The sequence below is a fragment of the Ranitomeya variabilis genome, chromosome 4 (assembly GCF_051348905.1).
Source record: "Ranitomeya variabilis isolate aRanVar5 chromosome 4, aRanVar5.hap1, whole genome shotgun sequence".
Classification (NCBI taxonomy): Eukaryota; Metazoa; Chordata; class Amphibia; order Anura; family Dendrobatidae; genus Ranitomeya; species Ranitomeya variabilis.
In genome coordinates this window covers 64,059,278-64,073,124 of record NC_135235.1, presented here as the reverse complement: position 1 = coordinate 64,073,124, position 13,847 = coordinate 64,059,278, and the positions used below count along the sequence as shown (strand labels likewise).

Sequence of the window (13,847 nt, the reverse complement as noted above, 5' to 3'; positions counted from 1 at the left end):
GACCTTAGGTATCCACGACCACTGATATAGTGACAGCTAACTAGTTGCTAGTAGCCATAACCATAGATACCTAAGGTCCTGCAATGCCTGCACATTAGGAAAGAGACTTGACAAATCAGAAAAACTATACTACATTTCTAATTGGAGGTATTTGCTATTATTATTATCAAGCCTATTACGTATTGGGATAGGGTTTTGGAGATGGGAATACCCCTTTTAAGGGCAGGGCTGGAGGAGCAGTTGGCCACATTCGGCTGAAACGCCAAGCACGAAGCGGCCATTGGCACGTCATGGTTGGCCGGGGCTTTGGTCGTGCCACCAATGCTATAGTAGCAAGGTGAGAATAGTAAAACTTAACTTATAATCTAAAAGTATAAAATCACATACAGGGTAGTATAAAAGGAAAACACCTTTGTTATGCAAGGTAATGTACATGAATAGACAGCCACAGTGGTGGACGAGCCATTAATAGAGAAAATAGACCTGTGGATTGAAACTCTGCCTCAAAATGACTGTGGTCACGAACAGAGCATTTATCATATGGAGACAAATATACTTAGAACACCATGTCAAATGGAACAAAAAAAGGAAATGGGTGAAGTGGAAGATGCCTCATCCTGTATATCCAAAGACACCATCCTCATCAGGTCTGCAAATGGGTAAAAGCAGGAACATCGACCCTGTTGAGCCTTGTGGGTCAGTAAAATAGCCCTGGAAGCCCCAAAGCTCCCACACTTACAAGGGCAGTCCACAGCTTTCCCTAAGCTGGACTTTGCTCTATATAGCCCTGCGTGGTAGGCCGTTAACCGGATTTCTGACTTTCCAATATCAACCAGCTAAATACTGAATGCTGCTCTGGAGTATAATACAGGCTGTTGCTCAGGAACCAGATCCGGATATGTAATGCGATATATTTATGTATATGGTGTAATACGGCAGAAATGGCCCCTCACGTAATAAGAATGGTTAACGTCTGCTACTAACATGGTCCTGCTGACCCTTTCCTTTATCGGAAACAGGTGTAGCGATTGGTATAGAAGATTAGACGGGATTTTTTTTATTAAGCACAGAGTCTGTTTCTTTCCAGGTTATGGGATATTGAATGCGGAGCGTGCTTACGAGTTCTGGAAGGACATGAAGAGCTGGTCCGATGTATTCGCTTTGACAACAAGAGGATAGTTAGCGGAGCGTATGACGGGTACGTCTGACCTTTTATTCTTCAGTAGCAGGAGCACTGCCATATATCTAGAGATCATGTTCACTTTACTTGCCAAGAACAATCATTTGGTCAATCATGCAAAATTAGCATTAAAGAATGGTCTTCTAAAGAGGTGGTCCCGTAAAAAAACCTAAAGTACAGTGTATGGAACACATGCTAGATGAGGGGTTCTTCTCCAAGAGATGCTCGATTTCAGGGATGTCAAACTCAAACACACAAAAGGCCAAAATGGAAAACTTCCATACAGAATAGTGTTTCCCACATAGTCCTCCATAAGTTATAACTGGCTCCACATAGTCCTCCATACAGAATAATTTACCCACATAGTGCTCCATACAGTATAATGGGCTACACATAGTTTTCCATACATAATATTGGGCCTCGTTTGGTCCTCCATACAGAATAATGGTCCCCACATAGTCCTTTATACAGTATAATGGGCTCCACATAGTCCTCCATACAGTATAATGGACCCACATAAGGATGGCTGTTATGGTATTGCAGGCCAAATGTATCCATCCTGCGGGCCAGATTTGGCCATGTTTGCTCTATTGGGAAGGTTTTAAAACAGATCTGTCTATAGATTGTACAATATTAACGCAACACATTATTAAATGGTTATATTACCCGATGAAGATGATGTACTTATTTTGTGGAGTGTCATATGGCAAGACTCGTTAAAGGGTCGATAGTGACTTGTAGGATCGCTGCTTCCAACAGGCGGCGCTATAGAGTTCACGTCCTCTTCCTCTCCGAAGAGGCAATTTGCGTACTTATTTTGAAAATCCAATGATTATATTTTCCTTTTTTGAAAATGTTACCCTTCTGTTATTAAAATGTTCTGTTTGGTTTATGCAGGCTTTCTGACCTTTAATTTTCAAAGTAAATACACCAGTTTCTTCCGGTCTCACAGATCTACCGTAGTTAATATTCTATGTAGTTTGTATTGTTAAATCTGGAGGCAATGCATAACTCTGGAAGCTACTTGTGTTTCATCAGAACAAAGGATCCGCCATGTCGAATTGACAATTGAAAGATTTTTCATAATGTTCTACTGCTAAAAAAAGAATAAAAAGCTCTGCTACTGCACAGGAGACAACGGAAATGACAATCCTTCCTGTTGTCACTTTTACAATAATGGTCGCTTGGTTAGAGATTTTCTGTTTACTTCCAGTCAATTTTACCAGAGATCCTCTTTAACTTTTGTGCCAATGTCTTGTGTATTCCCAATTGGATCAGATGACTGGAGAATTGTGTGGTCGGATATTTCTCTGGTGATACCATAGTTTACCTGACCGCTGCTGCCAATCACAACCGTACTGTGACATCTGTGTTGCAATTTCCACTTCTTGAATGGCTCTGACAAGTGGCACAATTGTAGATAAAAATTTTGGCCTAGCCCTCCCATAATCCACGTGTTGCTCATTCGCATTAGACTGTTCTCCCCCATGGAAAAAAATATATAATGTAAAAATCATATAGTAGACGCAGCAACAAGACCATTTTTAAGTAATACACCAAAATAATTGTCATATGGTTAACAATATTCTGTTACTGAGTAACACCCACTATACCAAGACCAATATTTCCAATAATACCATATTCAATGGCAAAATAATACCGCCACACCAGTATCATATATGACCAGGATATACAGTGGTGACTGAATATTACCGCCACACTGATCATTAGCAAAAACCACTAGAACAAATATTATTACCCCTGTACAGTGACCATATAGTGGTAGATATCTTTTAGATGGTTTGCAGAGCTCATGGATAAACAGTGGGTTGTAAAAGAGTTCACCCCCTTGGCAAACCTCACAGCCTGGAATCACACTGGGTTTTTTAGGGTTTGCATCAGTTCATGTAAAGAACATGCCTACAGCTGTGAACATTTGTTTTTCTTTTTATTGTGAAGCAAACAACAAATGTGACAAAACGACTTAAAACTTTGGTGTGCATAACTATTCCCCCAATTAAAAAAAAAAAAAAGTGCTTTGTAGAGCCTTCTTTTGCAGAAATTACAGCTGCAAGTCACTTTGGATAAGTCTCTATGAGTTTTACACATCTTGCAAGTGGGATTTTTGCCCATTCCTCAAGGCAAAACTGCTCCACCTCCTTCAAGTTGGATGGTTTCCTCTGGTGAACAGCGATCTTCAAAGCCAATTGCAGATACTCAATTGGATTAAGGTCTGGACTTTGTCTAGGCCACTGCAAAACATTTTCACATTTCCACTTAAATCACTCTAGTGTTGCTTTAGCAGTATGCTTTGGGCCATTGTCTTGTTGGAAGGTGAACCTCCTTCCCAGTCTCAAATTACTGATACGTTGAAACAGGTTTTGCTCAAGAATATCCCTGTATTTCGCACCATCTATCTTCCCCTCGACTTAGACCATTTTCCCTGTCTGTGCTTCCGAAAAACATCCCCACAGCGTGATCCTGCCACCTCCATGTTTCACTGTGGGGATGGTGTTCTTGGGGTGATGAGCTGTGTTGGTTTCGCACCTGACAGTGTTTACCTTGTTCAATTTTGGTCCCATCTGACCAAAGCACCATCCTCCATACATATGGGGAGTCTCCCACATGTCTTTTAGTAAACTCAAAAAGAGCCTTATAGGTTTTTTTTGTGTAATTAAAGGCTTTTTTCTGCCTACTCTTCCGTGAAGGCCATCTCTATGGAGTGTACTGCTTATTGTGGTTGTATGGATAGACGCTCCAGTCTCTGCTTGGGAACTCTACAGCTCCTCCAGGGTTACGCTTGGTCTCTGTGCTGCGTCTCTGATTAATGCCCTCCTTGTCTGGACTGACGGTTTTGGTGGGCGGCCTCTCTTGGCAGGTTTGTTGTGGTAACAAGTTTTTTCCATTTGATGATAATGGATTTGATGGTGCTCCAGGGGATCATCCGAGATTGGGATTTGTTTTATTACCCAACCCTGACTTGCATTTCTCAACAACTTTGTCCCTGACTTGTTTAGAGATCTCCTTGGTCTTCATGGTGTTTGGTTAGTGGTGCCTCTTGCTCAATGGTGTTGCAGCCTCTGTGGCCTTTCAGAAAAGGTAAAGTGTATATACTGACCGACATGTGACACTTAGATTGCACACAGGTGGATGTCCTATCACTAAGCATGGGACTGAAGGGAATTGCTTGCACCAGAAATTTTTAAGGGTCTTAATTGAAAAAGGGGTGAAAACCTATGCACATGGCAACTTTTAGTTATTTGATACCATAAATTTAATTTATAACTGTATTTTTCTCCTTTCACCAACTTTAGACTATTTAGTGCAGAGGCATCACAGAGAAATCAGATTACAAAAATAATTAAACACAGGTTGTAATGTAACAAAATGGTTAAAAAGCCAGGGGGTGAATACTTTCGCAAGCCGCTGTAACTGCATACAGAACAGGTCGATCCAGTGACTCACCGGTGACATCACCAAATCAAGTCATTCATTTTTTTTTTTTGGTTCATCTGGCGCTATCTGCTCTGATATCTTACAGCCAGGACTGCTCTATGACGAATCGCTTCTAGAGCAGCATGCCCAGTTTTCCCCCACTTCTAGACAACCTCCATGGTGCTGCAGTGCTCCTCTAGCGCCTTTCACAGTACCATTATCTCATCTTATGTTCCCCCGACAAGAACAGTATCCCATATTATAACATATTATACGTAGAAGTGGGGATATCCCCCTTTGTGGCTTCCCTGTATAAATGTCTTGCCCTGTATACCCCATACAATAGTAATTCTTATGACCCCAATTTTGTAGAAAAATTCCCCTTTGTGCCCCTGTAAATTAATAGGGCTGTACCCTTTCAGAAAATCCCAATTTCTAGCAGTGCCTCTGCCCATGTAGATGGAACGCCCCTCTTTATTTTCATAGCAAACTGCACCCAGGGACCAGGATTTTCTGAAAGGGAACATTTTGATTAATTAGGTCCCCCATTGTGGCCCCGTATATCAATGATATACACCATTGTGTCCTCATACATTATATTGTCCCCTTATTGTTTCTTCATACATTAATAATGCCACTTCCTTATGCCCCCATAAATTAGGTCCCTGCATTATGCCTGCACACATTAATACCGCCCCCACTGTACCCCATACATTAATAATGCCACTTCCTTATGCCCCTATACATTATGTCCCTGCATTATGCCTGCACACATTACCGCCCGCACTGTACCCCGTACATTAATAATGCCACTTCCTTATGCCCCCATGCATTATGCCTGCACACAATACTGCCCCCACTGTACCCCATATATTAATGTCACTTCATTATGCTCCCATACATTATACCCTCGCATTATGCCTGTACACATTAATACCGCGCCCACTGTACCCCATATATTAATAATGTCCACCTCATGATGATAGTATTACGCCCATAGGTCCTCTTCATATACAGTTGTGCTCAAAAGTTTACATACCCCTGCAGAACTTTTGCTTTCTTGACCTTTTTTCAGAGAATATGAATGATAAAACCAAAACTTTTTTTGCACTCATGATTAGTGGTTGGGTGAAGCCATTTATTGTCAAACTACTGTGTTTTATCTTCTTAAATCATAATGACAACCCAAAACATCCAAATGACCCTGATCAAAAGTTCACATACCCCATTTCTTAATACCGTGTATTGCCCCCTCTAACACCAATGACAGCTTGAAGTCTTTTGTGGTAGTTGTGGATGATGTTCTTTATTTTCTCAGATGGTAAAGCTGCCCACTCTTCTTGGCAAAAAGCCTCCAGTTCCTGTAAATTCCTGGGCTGCCTAGCATGAACCGCGCGCTTGAGATCTCTCCTGAGTGGCTCATTGATATTGAGGTCAGGAGACTGAGATGGCCACTCCAGAACCTTCACTTTTTCTGCTGTAGCCAATGACAGGTCGACTTGGCCTTGTGTTTTGGATCGTTGTCATGCTGTAACGTGCAAGTACATTTCATGCGCTTCTTCCGGGCTGATGATTGCTACTTTGCCTCCAGTATGTGCTGATAACATGCTACATTCATCTTTCCTTCAACTTTGACCAAGTTTCCTGTGCCTTTGTAGCTCACACATCCCCAAAACATCAGCGATCCACCTCCGTGATTTACAGTAGGAATGGTGTTGCTTTCATCATAGGCCTTGTTGACATCTCTCCAAATGTAACATTTATGGTGTTGTGGCCAAAAAGTTCAATTTTGGTCTCATCACTCCAAATTACCTTGTTCCAGAAGTTTTGAGGCTTGTCTCTGTGCTGTTTTGCATATTGTAGGTGAGATACTTTGTGGCATTTGCGCAGTAATGGCTTTCTTCTGGTGACTCAACCATGCAGCCCATTTGTCTTCAAGTGCCTCCTTATTGTGCATCTTGAAACAGCCAGACCACTAGTTTTCTGAGAGTCCAGTAATTCAGCTGATGTTTGTGGGTTTTTCTTTGCATCCTGAACAATTTTCCAGGCAGTCCAGGCAGCCAATTTTTGTTGGTCTACCTGACCGTGGTTTTGTTTTTACAGAGCCCCTAAAATTCCATTTGTTAATCACAGTCTGAACACTGCTGACTGGCATTATCAATTCCTTGGATATCTTTTTGTATCCTTTTCCTGTTTTATACAGTTAATCTACCTTTTCCCGTAGAGACGTTGACAATTCTTTTGCTTTCCCCATGACTCACAATCCAGAACCGTCAGTGGCTGGATGAAAGATGCAAGAGTCTGTCTGGATCCCAGAAACTCACTCAGCTTTTATGCACACACTGATTACAAGCAAACAGGTCACAGGTGAGGATGTTGCCTTTTAGTATCCATTCAAACCCATTTGTGTCAACTTCTGTGCATGTTATCAGGCCAAAATCACCAAGGTATGTGAACTTTTGATCAGAGTCAATTGGATGTTTTGGGTTGTCATTATGATTTAAAAAGAAAAAACACAGTAGTTTGACAATAAATGGCTTCACCCAACTACTAAAACCATGAGTGGAGAAAAAGTTTTGGTGTTATCATTAATATTCTCTGAAAAAAAGGCCAAGAAAGCAAAAATTCTGCTGGGGTATGTAAACTTTTGAGCAAAACTGTACCAGATAAAAAAAAACTGTCTCTTGCCTGTCCCGGCTGTCCTTCTCCCAGCACAGATAGCGCCATGCCGTGACACCAATACACCGCCACCCACGCCCACTTGCTCTGCAGTAATGAGCTTTTAACAGGCCGGTGGTTTACAGTAATAGTGGGTAGGAAGCCAAGGGGCCAACAACAGGAGCACGCTACACTGGATCCTTGGGTGTAACAAAGCAAGTGGGCATATCCTGGGTGTCCAGAAGAGACCAAGGAGGTAGAGGAAAGTCACTTCTGGGGACTCGCATCACTTCGTTCATTTTTTTAAACTAATATGAGCCATTTGAACAGATGATTTGCACCTGCTGGACAGGTGTCTGCAAGACAAGGTTTGCAATTCCTTTAGACATTTAGTTCCATTTTAACCATTGGTCTTTCGGAAAGTTGGGTGACCGCCAATATGGAGGCCCTTTATTTCTCCACTTTCCCAAACCTGGAAATGCCTGTTCTTCCCAGTTATATGACGCTACATAAATAACATTTTCAGAACAAGATTCTGGGAATAGGCGTCGATCCCCATGAGACGGGTCACAGTGGCCTTCTCCAGTTGTCACTTGTCCTTGTCCTGCAGAAACCCATTGGCATCTCATCTTTTTACTAGACAGGTTTTATTTTTTTTTCAGCCACAATTTAATGGTTTGGAAAAGAAGATAAAGGATTTTGTTTGTAATCACAATTATGCAGAAAAGACGCTGTAGGTAAAAGATTTCATGTATAAGAATTAGGAATTGGGGAGAATGTGTTGTGTCTTTATCCGATGCCATTAAATGCTCCATTAATTAACATCACCTGTTCTCCTACCATTTGTCTTGGTTAATTTTAGAAATGCGTGGCAAAAATATTCTTATTTTTCATTCGGTTGTAACGAAGCTGCAGCATGTTTCATTAGTCAGAGCATTTATCAAAATATACTCCTGATCTGTTCACCGCGGGGCTTCATTATTGAGGCCCTGCTCTAATTAGCATCAGTCGGATGACAGCAGCGCTCACTCATGTTTCATCACATGACTAAGTAAACGGCGCCGCTCGTTTCACACTTGCGTGTCATGGACAATAGGGCCATTGTACACAGAGGTAAATGAGCCCGGGAAGTGAGTCACTTACACCAAGGTCATCAGATCATTAAAGTAATGCCTGCTCATCTGTTTCCATTGACTTCTTAAACAGGTTTGTCCAGCACTTGGATATTGATGACCTGACTTTGGGATAAGACATCAATATCAGATCGCGGGAGTGTCGAATAATGTTTTGCTCCGATAGCGGACAGATTTATATAGTGTACAGAACCACAACCCTATTGCTCCATACATGGTTTAGTGAACATTCTCATGTACTGACGGTCAAGTGAATGGGACCTTAGCTGCAGTACCCAAAAGTGGCCACTAGTCAGTGTATGGAGCTGAGAAGTTTCGGCAATGGACACTTTGTACTTTTATGGGTGTTATGGGAGGTGCAAACTGCTTATCTGTGGGAGTGCCTGGTTTGAACTCCCACTGATCTGATATTGATGACCTATTGAAAGACTTAGGCTACTTTCACACATCAGTTTTTTACCGTCAGGCTCAATACGGTGAATTTGCAAAAAACATCCTTTGCAAAATGTGAAAAACTGATGCAACGGATCCATTTTTTTGCGGATCTGAGTAGCTGATCTGGAGCCAATTAGCTGATCCGGGGAAGAGATAGAGAGACCCTAGAATGGAAAACTTAAAAAAAAAAGAACAGAATCCGTCGCCGGATTCCATCATTTGACGGATCTGGCGCCATAGGGTTCCATTATAGCTAACGACGGACACAAAAAACTTTCCTATGTCCATTTTCTCCGGCCGCCGGAAGAACAATTTCTGACAGGTGAAACATGAGGGACTGGAACTGAAGTTATTGGAGGGACGGAGATGAGGTTATTGGAGGGGTGGAGATGAGGTTATTGGAACGGTGGAGATGAGGTGATTGGAGCGGTGGAGATGAGGTGATTGGAGCGGTGGAGATGAGGTGATTGGAGTTGTGGAGATGAGGTTATTGGAGCCGTGGAGATGAGGTTATAGGAGCGGCGGAGATGAGGTTATTCGAGCGGTGGAGATGAGGTTATTGGAGCTGTGGAGATGAGGTTATTGGGTGGGGGCCTGCGATAAGGATATTGCAGAGCTTTTATATGCTTAGGATCTTCATAACACAAGCAGCTTCATATGGACTCAATGTGATGCTGAAGGGAATTTTTACAAGCACCCTCCCCACAGGCTTTTGTCCTTTGGGTTTATATACTAACTTGCCCCCTTGTAATCTCACGCTTGGAAGCTTGGAGCATGGCCGTCTGTCCCTCTCTTCCTCTTCTTTTGCTCTTCTGCCGGGTTTTTACCTGAATAACCACAGCTGCTCTACACACATCTTTTCATGGTCATTGTCCTGAAGACCACCTAGGTCTATAACCATGGCGTGACTAGGAATATGGATGCTGTCTCCGTATTGGGAAGCATCTGTGACGACACAACTGTCTGTATACAGACACTTAATACCTTGACATCACGATGGCACCAAAGCTTTGTAACCAATATCTTTGCTTCAGTGTATATCCAATGAAGACTATGGCAACCATGCATTAATCTTTAACAGCTCCTGCAGGTCTACGAGTCTCCATGGTGACAGACTACAATCTGTGTAGTCTGATTCTGCAGCAGTGCTCCATACTTCTGGTTTATCTACGTAGTGTATGATAGCGGGTAGTAGTCTGTAATCATGGTGATCTGTGGTTTTTCTTAGGATCTGTAGACAAATTACAGGAGGATATATTCTTTATATAAGTTGCAGGCTTCAGTTTTTGTTGGGAAACCACTAAGTATCATTATCCGAGTGCTGCCTCTATTTACACAAGGGGATAGGACTGGGTGATGTAAAATAGTGCTGCCATCCACCCCCTCCAAGTCTTCATAATACCGTACCTTAGTGTCAGGGGCTCTGTATTTATGCATTTAGACCTCTCTATGGACAGACACTTGTATCACGTCCACTTTCACCAAGATGACCCCAATAATGTGCTGCAGGCATATAAGAAAGTAATTGTAAGCGTTCTACATTAACCTACATGTATCGCTTCTCACCATATGAGCTTATTCCCCATTTCAACATTTAATTTGTTGAGAACGGTTCCCGTTTTATTGTATTGTCTCTTCCTATTGCTAGCAATCTATAACTTACTCTTTGGCTTGCAGGAAAATTAAAGTGTGGGACCTTGTGGCTGCATTAGATCCGCGCGCTCCCGCAGGGACACTTTGTCTGCGGACACTTGTGGTAAGTATACAGAGATTTGTTGTGTTGGCCGAACACGAGCATTAAGGCATTAAAACATACAGGAATAACACAATTTGTTTTAACATCTCGCTATTTAATGGGACTAATCTCTCAGGAAATCAAATTATTACATTAAAATTCACCAGGGGGTCTATGAAATTAAAGTACGTTATAGGCACCAGTGTTGGCCACAACAATTTTTCCAATTTACTGTTCTATGTGCATTTTTAGTATGAAATGTGGATTTTTGTTGTTTTGTTTTTATTATATATTACATCATATATATTTTTTTATAATGTATCTATATATTGTTTTTTAAAGGATAATTCTGCTCATCTTCATTTATGGATAGCATGGGATAGTACTTGCAAAAATCAGCACTTCTGCTATTTACAGTTTATTAAAATTAGCAGCTGTTATTGAGATATTAACACTTTTTTCCCTTTGTTTACAAGCTCATTGCCTAGGACACCGACCACCTCTGCTGTCAAGCTTGTAAGCTCTGTGCTAAAGCTGGCTATAATTAGGAGGATTAAACCCTACAGAAAAGTGTTAAAGGGTTTGTCCACTACTGGACAACCCCTTCTCAAGTAATATGTTTGCTCCCAGTAAAATAATAACATTTATATTCCCCTCCGGTGTCGGCGCCGTTCCAGTGTCGTGTTGGCCTCTTCACTCTCCTTGCCTTCGGATGAATCACATCCAGTGGATGTCCGAGCTGCTGCTCTCTCACTGCCTCCGGATTTATGTGACACTTACGAAAGCGAGGCGAGTGAAGTGGCCACTGATTGGTCGCAGGCATCACGTGACGTAACAATGTCACGTGAGCCCCAGGGAGACATTGCTGACACCGTTGGAACAGAGCTGGCACCGGAAGTGAGCATAAATGTTAATATTTTACTGGGGGAAAATATACGGATTCAGAAACTGTTGTTAAGTACTGGACAACCCCATTAATATCTCAAGAATGGCTGAAAATGTAAGAAGCCGTAAATTTCGAAATTGCTTGTTTTTACATCTATCATTCGATAATTCCCTTCTATGAAGATGGGAATAACCCTTTAACTTCACATTAAAGGGATATTCCTGCTTAAACAAATGATCGCCTATCAACTGCATAGGTGATAACTGTTAGCTTTGTGTGGGTCTGACCGATAGAACCCCCAACGATCAACTAAACTGGGAACGTACCAAATAGTAAACGGACATCTAAGTGAGGCCTAAATTTATAGTAAATTATAAATCTGCGTTACACCTGCCCCTGCCTTTAATGTGCCTGAATTACCCCCCTCCCCTGCCTATAGTTTGATCAGCACAGAAACAGAAACAAACACCTCCGCACTGCTGTCATATGTTCGCCCCTGATAAATGGAAACCTTAAAAGTACTGCCGCCGTCAAAGTTAACCCCTTCTGTCCGACTGGGTGCTGCATCCAATAAAAATAGTACACAATCCAAAGGTAAAAAATGTAAAGGAATGGAGCGCACTTACCAAGGTAGAAAAAAGTCACAACTTTATTTGGACATACAGCAAGCTGGCAGGGAGGGATGTGGAACGTGAAAGGACGACAGCTGTTTCGTGCCTACGGCACTTCGACAGGTCCTGACACCCGAAGGAAGCAGGGAGGGCTTTATAGTCACATGTTACAATTGGCACCTCCCCACACCCGGCGTCACAGTGCAATCTAAAACACTAAATCAGAATGTGAATATAACAGATACAAAAAACACACGACATGTATATTATTAAAATCATTCTAACATGAGCACTAAATAACATACGGAGCTCGAGATGTTAATCAAACTTCTACAAAAAGATCGACATGTCAATACATTCATTCAATCCAAGGGGGCCTTGTGCGTCTGTGCGAAGTATCCACCTCGCTTCTCTTTGAAGCAGACCCCGATGCAAGTCTCCTCCTCCCTGAGGTAAGGAGATCTTTTCTATGCCCGCAAATCGCAACGTCTGAATATCACCTTTATGGTGATCTCTCACATGGTTAATCAACCTGGGAACCCCTTTCCCTGTCCGTATAGAATTAAAGTGTTCTCTTATCCTGACAAACAATGGCCGAATAGTTTTGCCAATGTAAAAAAAGCCACAAGGACAGAAGATTACATAGACTATATGGGTAGATCTGCAAGATATAAAATCATGGACTATATGTTGTACTGGTCCAATTTTAATCCTATTTCCTGTGAGATGATAAACACAGAAATTACACCGACCGCATTTGAAGTTCCCTTTTGGGGCATTACTGCCTAACCAATTCTCCTGAGAAGAGACAAACCGATTACGGACTAGGTGATCTCTAATATTTCTACCCCGTCGGCAAGCAAATAAAGGACCTTTTTCTACCATCTCTTTTAAATCACTATCATGTCCCAAAATCTGCCAATTTTTTCTGATGGCAGGTCTGATTTGCCTATCCATAGGTCCAAACTTAAAACTGAACACAAATCTCTTATCTTCTTTTTTTATTTTATCAGACCTAGCGCCCACATCTATTGCTGCTGCTTTTTTTAACGCATTATTTAACACCGTTTGTGGATAACCTCGTTTGGTGAATCTATCATACAGGTCTTTTGATTGTTCTTTAAATCCTGTGATGCTACTGTTGATTCGTTTCACCCTTAAAAATTGACTATAAGGAAGGGACTGTCTGGTGTACAGAGGATGAGCACTGTTAAAATGCAGCAGGGAGTTAGATGCAAAAGGTTTTCAGTAAACTTCTGTGTGAATGGCACCTTCCCTCACCTGCAGTTTAACATCAAGAAAAACTAAATCATCTCCCCCAAATTGCGAGGTGAACCTCATATTCATGGTGTTTGACGTCCCCAGGTGCTCCACAAAAGAATTGAAGTCATCCTGGTGTCCGTCCCACATCATGAATATGTTGTCCACATATCTAGCGTATAGCCTGATCTGATATGCCTCAAATATGGATTTTTGGCGGAATATATATATTCCTCCTCAAATCTGGCCAAAAAAAGATTGGCTAGAGTACATGCGACGGGGGTACCCATGGCGGTACCCTCCGTTTGTCTGTACCATGCATTATCAAACTGAAACGCATTGTGACCCAGAATGAAAAATAAACCTTCACAAATAAAAGAAATAGTATCCTCTTCAGTGGGAGTATTTTCCAATATCATTCTGATGGTATCAACCCCTAATTTTTGCGGTATTCGAGTGTATAGACTTTCAATGTCTATAGAAGCAAGAAAAAAATTATCTTGCCATGTAAACT

At 41.7% G+C, this 13,847-nt stretch overlaps 1 protein-coding gene across 11 annotated transcripts in view; it reads left to right on the top strand.

Moving 5' to 3' along the window:
- BTRC (beta-transducin repeat containing E3 ubiquitin protein ligase) overlaps positions 1-13,847 on the top strand; it is a 344,864-nt gene that overhangs the window by 318,646 nt on the left and 12,371 nt on the right. For all 11 annotated transcript variants that reach the window (XM_077258617.1, XM_077258618.1, XM_077258621.1 and 8 more), the window contains 2 exons: positions 1,088-1,198; positions 10,519-10,597. In XM_077258617.1, coding sequence (XP_077114732.1) covers positions 1,088-1,198; positions 10,519-10,597 — 190 coding nt within the window. The remainder of the gene's footprint in view (positions 1-1,087; positions 1,199-10,518; positions 10,598-13,847) is intronic.